At 43.4% G+C, this 6788-nt stretch overlaps 1 protein-coding gene across 1 annotated transcript; it reads left to right on the forward strand.

Annotated features, from left to right (window-relative positions):
- Positions 1-299: 299 nt before the first annotated feature.
- On the forward strand, positions 300-5314 carry MRPL16 (mitochondrial ribosomal protein L16). The gene is made up of 4 exons (XM_036325751.1): positions 300-487; positions 814-879; positions 3475-3623; positions 4658-5314. The coding sequence occupies exons 1-4, from the start codon at positions 433-435 to the stop codon at positions 5141-5143; spliced, it is 756 nt and encodes a 251-aa protein (XP_036181644.1). The 5' UTR covers positions 300-432; the 3' UTR covers positions 5144-5314.
- The last annotated feature ends 1474 nt before the right edge of the window (positions 5315-6788 follow it).

Below are 6788 nucleotides of genomic sequence, written 5' to 3' on the forward strand. Positions count from 1 at the left end.
CATCACTGCTTCCCAGAATTACAATTCTTTTTGGATCTCAAAGGCTTATTGTCTCTCACCTACCCTTTTTTATTTTTTGGTTAACGGAACCAAATTGCTACATGAATCCAGGTTTTCTCAGCATTGTAATCCCCAGAGAAAACACCCCCTCCTGCCGCCCTTATCTAGGAAAAGACCCCAGACTGGATGCTGACCGCAAAGTGACACAGGGGAGCCCTTCCGGACCAGCAGGAGCCGGAACCCACGCGCAGAGGTTTAAGTTTCTTCCGCTTCCGCGGGGTCTCTCTGCGGAAGGGACTGGCGCAAACGCAACTTCCTGCCCGACTGGGCTGTGAAGGCAAATCCCTGCGGGGCTGTAGAGCACCGCACTCTGGGTCAAGGTAACCCCCGTGGTCGCTGTGGGGAGCCCGGCGCGGCTGGACACACGCTGCCATGTGGCGTCAGCTGGCCCGCGCCAGTGCGCCTCTCCTGCGAGTGCCTTTATCAGGTCAGAGGCCCCCTGCGTCGCGCAGGCAGCCCCTTTCCGCCCCATCCCTAGTCCTGTGGGTCTCAAACTCAGAGAACGCCCTGCAGGTGGTTGCTGAAGCGCTGGTCTGGGCTGCGCTTTGCTGCCGCGCTTCCTGCCTTAAGATTCGTGCAAAAGGGTCCCAGCCGCCTATCGGGGTTGGCGCCGAGGGACCCCCGGCTGGTCTCTTCGGGCGCCTGAGCCCCGTTTGGTGGAACTCGCGTCCCACCCTTCAAGATGCCTCTGTCAGGAGTGTCTTTGGCCCTGGCCTTGTCGCCTTCCTGGTTTACTTTGATTTGTCTTTGTAGGTTCCTGGGCAGCCCCACCCGCCAGTGCTGGCCTCAAGACGCTGCTCCCGGTGCCGACTTACGAGGGTGAGCGCTGGTTTGTCGTTTTCATGTTTGTAAGCCTTTTCTCTGCTGGAATCCAGCGGAGGGTAAGCAAAGACGAAGGAGTGTGTGCTATCTCCATTCACTCGTTCAGTAAATATAGATTGAGGGCATACTGTATGCCAAACAGTGCTCTAAATACTAGAGCTAAATCAAAGAACAAGAGACCCCAAAAGGTCCCTGCTTTTAAGCAAATACATCATGGGATAGCTCTCCCAGGGCCCACCCCTTAGCGAGGGCTAATTGGCCTCAAATTTAGACTTTTGCTGTTCTCTCCAAATAAGATTATACATATTTGCAGTCACTTAACAAGATTATGTGAAAAGCATTCATTTGTTAAATGTAAATATTTAAGGTGAGTCACAATTTTGTAAATCTAATTTACCATTTCTTTTAAATATATTGGAAATCTCAAAATATAAAAGGGACCTCTGAGAGCCTTATCTTTTGTTAATCTACTGCATGTTCCCGAAGTCTGTATGGACTTGTAGGGCAGAGAAAGCATTATTGTTTCTCTGTAGCTTCATATAGAAACTTGGGGGTGGGGAGGTAGAGGAGAGGGGACAGTTTTTGTGGCTCTGAATAGCCTGTTAATAATTTGACATTTCATTGAAGTCGCCTGTTTTATATTTGACTCCACTGTAGAGCCATGTTTGTTTTACTATAGAAATGTTTTAAATGACTTACAAGTTAACTTTTTTTAAAATATATTTTTATAGATTTCAGAGAGGAAGGGGGAGGGGGAGAAACATCAATGATGAGAGAATCATTGATTGGCTGTCTCCTGCATACCCCCTATGGGAATTGAGCCCACAACTCTGGGCATGTCCCCTTGACCACAATCAAACCTCGGACCCTTCAGTCCAAAAACGCTCTATCCACTGAACTCAAACCAACCAGGGCCAAGTTAACTAGAGGCCCAGTGCATGAAATTCATGCACAGGTAGGGTCCCTAGGCCTGGCCGGCAATCAGGGCCAATCAGGGCCTTCTGGCTGCTGGCTGGGTCCTTCCTTCGTTCCGTGCCGCCCCCTGGTGGTCAGCGCACGTCATAGTGAGCTATCGAACTCCCAAGGGGACACTTTGCATATTAGCCTTTTATATGTATAGACAGACATGATAAAGATGTAGTGTATGTTGACCTGCATTTCAGCACACCCACCCTCACCCAGAAAGCTGTTGCATATTGTAGGGTATGTGCAAATCTCACCGTTAAAAGCCCCTGCCTAAGTAAAGGAAAGAGCATTGATCACAGAAGTCTTAGATTGTAAGTTCCCCAAGAATGAAGCAGAGTAAAACTTGGATATTTTCATGTACAATATAGTATTCTCTCTACTACCCCCATTAACATCCAGAGAGGTAGTGTAGTTTTGTTTCAGTTTTTTAAGTGTCATACTGTCTGGCTTTGCTGTTTTAACTGGATGACCCTGACCAAATATAAAATGTCTCTAGGCCTCAAGTTCCTCTTCTATAAAACGGAGATTAAAAATACTACCTGTCTCATGTTCTGTTTCTTGATCTGGGTGATATTTATTTGGATGTGTTTACGCATTCTTTTTGTGATAATTCACTGTGCTGTGCATTTGGGGGGGGGGGGGGGGCTTTGATATATATGTGTAAAACCTTAAAAAGTTCAAAAAATTTTAAAAGAAAGCCCTAAAAAATACCAAGGCTATAAAGTTGTTTTAAAAGATTAAGTAAGAACATGGATGTAAAGCATTCATCTAAATTCCAACACTAAGTTAAAAAAAAAAGAAAGAAAGAAAAGAAATGTTGGCGAGTGTTATTCTGTGAGTCTTTCATCTCTATACTGCAGTGGTTCTCAACCTTGGCTGCACATTAGAATCACCTGGGAATCTTTTTAAAATCCTGATTTCTGGGCCTCATCCTCCAGAAATTCTATTTCTTTGTTACTAATGTTGTGGCCCCACCCCATAACAAAGAAACAGAATTTCCGGAGGATGAGGCCCAGAAATCAGGATTTTAAAAAGATTCCCAAGTGATTCTAATGTGCAGCCAAGGTTGAGAACCACTGCTATACTGTCTCAAATGGTCCTTTTAGAGTGTTAGGCACAGAATAGGCCAGTGATGGCAAACCTTTTGAGCTCGGCGTGTCAGCATTTTGAAAAACCCTAACTTAACCCTGGTGCCGTGTCACATATAGAAATTTTTTGATATTTGCAACCATAGTAAAACAAAGATTTATATTTTTGATATTTATTTTATATATTTAAATGCCATTTAACAAAGAAAAATCAACCAAAAAAATGAGTTCACGTCACCTCTGACACGCGTGTCATAGGTTCACCATCACTGGAATAGGCAATTAATGAATGCATTTTGGTTTGAAGGCTAAAACTTTGCTACCTTCAGAAGTTTAACAACATTCACATTGATCATTGTCATAGCCAAAGGATTCCAATAATAAAAGCATCCACAAGAAAAACCTAACATACTTTAGAACTATTGTTCCAAAGTAACTTTTATTTAAGACTTTCACCTGATTGCTTCAAATTTTTCTAGAAGAAAATCTTTTGAGATGTGTATTATCATTTATTCTTAATTATCCATGTTCCTTTTAGATGTTTCCATTCCTGAAAGGCCCAAGCTTAGATTTGTTGAAAGGATGCCACTTGTGCCAAAAGTGCGAAGAGAACCTAAAAACTTGCGTGACATACGGGGACCTTCAACTGAAGATACTGAGTTCACAGAAGGCAATTTTGCAATCTTGGTGAGTTCAGCGGCAAGCAGCTCTACGGTGGAAGCCAGGGATTAACATAATCTCATACTCTTTGAGTCTCTTCCTTCACAGGTTTTATTAAAATTGCCACCAGTTGTTCTTTAAACTGATGTGCAACACCCAGTAAATATTTGAATTATTATTACTTTTTTTTAATGTAGAGTGAAAATAATGTAAAAGCAGGGGAGGAAAGAGGCTACCTAATTTATCCCATAATCATGAGATCTTTGCAGGCCTCTGGAAAAATAAAACTATCCACTATTTAGGATGTGAGACAGCTGTTTCCTTACTTACTGAGTAGTTTCCATGAAGACTTGATGTCAGTAGCAGCAAAAAGGATGTGAACTAGGCTTTATTTCCCATCAGGCAGCCAAAGCGATGTTTTAAAGTCCTCTTCCCACAACCCCAAGATCAGCCCCTGCCTGACTACCTCTCAGACCCTCCTGTCCACTCTCGCCTGCCCATTCCTCACTACTCCAGCCTCTCTGGCTTCTCACACTCCAAGCCTTAACCTACACCAGTGGTCAGCAAACTGCGGCTCGCAAGCCGCATGCGGCTCTTTGGCCCCTTGAGTGTGTCTCTTCCACAAAATACCGACTTCTGTGCATGGGCCATGAAGTTTCAGTGGCGCTGTACATGCACGCCCGCATGTGGTATTTTGTGGAAGAGCCACACTCAAGGGGCCAAAGAGCCGCACGTGGCTCACGAGCCGCAGTTTGCCAACCACTGACCTACACCATTCTCTGCCTGGAATACTTGTCTTTTTTCCTTTGGTTAGTTCTTACTGTTCTGGCCTCACTCAGCTTTAAATGTCACCTCCTCAAAGAAGCCTTTCCTGGCTACCCATTGAAGTGGGCCCTTGTTCTCATTTCTTACTCAGTCCTAGGCTTTCCATGGTACTTATTATAACTCTTATTTTCATTTGTATGTTGAAGCCACAGTTGCTATAAAAGAAGACATAAGAATAGAGCCCATCTAAGATATCTAAATCCCCATGTGCTTCTAATTCTCCCATTCACTTTTAGGCACTGGGTGGTGGTTACCTCCACTGGGGCCATTTTGAAATGATGCGCCTGACGATCAACCGCTCTATGGACCCCAAGAACATGTTTGCTTTATGGCGAGTACCAGCCCCTTTCAAGCCTATCACCCGCAAGGGTATGGGACAGCGTATGGGGGGCGGCAAAGGCGCCATTGACCACTATGTGACTCCTGTGAAGACTGGCCGCCTCATAGTAGAGATGGGTGGACGCTGTGAATTCAAAGAGGTACAAGGTTTCCTCAACCAGGTTGCCCACAAATTGCCCTTCCCAGCAAAGGCTGTGAGCCGTGAAACCCTAGAGAAGATGCGGAAAGATCAAGAGGAACGAGAGCATAACAACCAAAACCCCTGGACCTTTGAGCGCATAGCCACTGCCAACATGCTAGGGATACGGAAAGTACTGAGCCCATATGACCTGACCCAGAAGGGGCGATACTGGGGCAAATTCTACCTGCCTGAACGTGTGTAGTGAGAATATGAGAAATAAATGTACAGAGAGAAGGAATCTACATATTTGTGCCCCTCAGTTACCTTGAAAGTCTGGGTAGCTCTGATGTCATAACCAAGGAGCCGCATACGAGTGCTATAGATGAAAGTGCATTATATTTATATTAAATAAAGTTTCAGTATCACCTCTGGTTATAACTTCTCATTGGTCACTCTTCATCCCTTAAATGATTAAGAAAGAGGCCTGATGGACTTGGGAGCTCTGGTCCTCCCTGGCCATGTGGTGAACATCTTCAGGACTAAAGCAGGTGTTTGCATCTCCCACCTCTGATGCAAGTCAGACTTAGTATCTGTACTTCCTTTTATATGTACACACTTCAGGAGCTAGTTTCTAAGACCTTTTACTAATTACAAATACAAACTAACATTTTTTAAAAAGCAAAGAAATAAAATGACAGTGAATGGGTTAATTCAACAAATATTTACTCATGCCCAGCTACCCATCTTCTCTCAATCTTGGGGGTTGGGGGCAGGTATTGGGAACACACTCTTGCCTTTTAGCAAAAGGAACTGAAAAACAAAAGTTAGAATTGTGTGGCCTTTCCTAGGTCTGAAACTGTTTAAGGAGGAAGAGTATCTGGCTCTATCTTTGTATCCCTGTGGGTTCTAGTACAGTGCAGTGTGCCACACAGGACTTGAATAGTTATTGCTGTATAAATGAGGACCCCATGGTTCCAGCTCCCTATTTGCCTTTGCCAAGATTAATCTGTTTTTCAGGACTAGCCAGCAATTCTCTATCCATTCTTCATGCTAAAGGAAATACAAATTGATAGAAACATTAAATCATTTGCTTTTGAAAGTGGGTAGAAAGCACACTGATTAAAATGTCAAATATTTTTATCCCACTTTCTTAAAAAGTTAACATCTCCCACAAAGAAAATAATATACTTTCAAAAGTACAAATTTATCTAAACAGTTGAATGGTCCTTAAAAGGTATATGCTATTTTTAATGTATTTTTAGTTAATCACTTGAAATATCACTAAATTGCATAGAACAAATGTGAACCTTGAATTGGGGACAGTGTTTGGAACAGTTTCTTGTACACACGTTGCTGTACAGTTTCAGTTAGCAATGTCGATTGGGTAAGAAGGAAGTGAGTGATAGCCACACTTCACCTTTCTGAACTAACATCTTCATCTCCTCCTTTAGGATTCATAGAGCACACTATTGATGACTTAGGAGTTCAACCAAAGTATAAACCTGTTTTGTTTTGGATCCATGTTCAGTTATTAAACCACAATCCGGAGACCAACCATCTTAGCAGGGTGAGAGACTGTTGATGGCTCCACCATCCATAGGGAAAGGACTTTACAGTATAAGTTGTAAGGGGGATCCTGTTTTGTTTTTACATAAGTAGATCAACCCATTCCAGGCATTTTATGCAGCCTCTGATACTAACAAACCATTTTCCATTGGTGGCTTAAAGGGTTTAAGAGTGAAATCCAAAGACTTACGAATAGAAAGCAGAGCTTAGTTACAGGTAATTAAGTCAACAGATAGTGGAGCACCTCTAAGTAGCAGGCACTGTGCTAAAACTGAGGACAGCAGTGAACAAGACATGCCTGGTGCCTATCATTAGGCACTTCACTTTAAAGACTAGAGGGC

This window comes from Myotis myotis, unplaced genomic scaffold (genome assembly GCF_014108235.1).
Source record: "Myotis myotis isolate mMyoMyo1 unplaced genomic scaffold, mMyoMyo1.p scaffold_m19_p_10, whole genome shotgun sequence".
NCBI classification, from domain to species: Eukaryota; Metazoa; Chordata; class Mammalia; order Chiroptera; family Vespertilionidae; genus Myotis; species Myotis myotis.

Bases quoted from the DNA above. Each gene is read 5' to 3' on its own strand.
- MRPL16 (XM_036325751.1), top strand. From the start codon at position 433: ATGTGGCGTCAGCTGGCCCGCGCCAGTGCGCCTCTCCTGCGAGTGCCT. The intron at 488-813 runs GTCAGAGGCCCC...TTGTCTTTGTAG, and splicing joins CCTGCGAGTGCCTTTATCAG to GTTCCTGGGCAGCCCCACCC. The intron at 880-3,474 runs GTGAGCGCTGGT...TGTTCCTTTTAG, and splicing joins CCCGGTGCCGACTTACGAGG to ATGTTTCCATTCCTGAAAGG.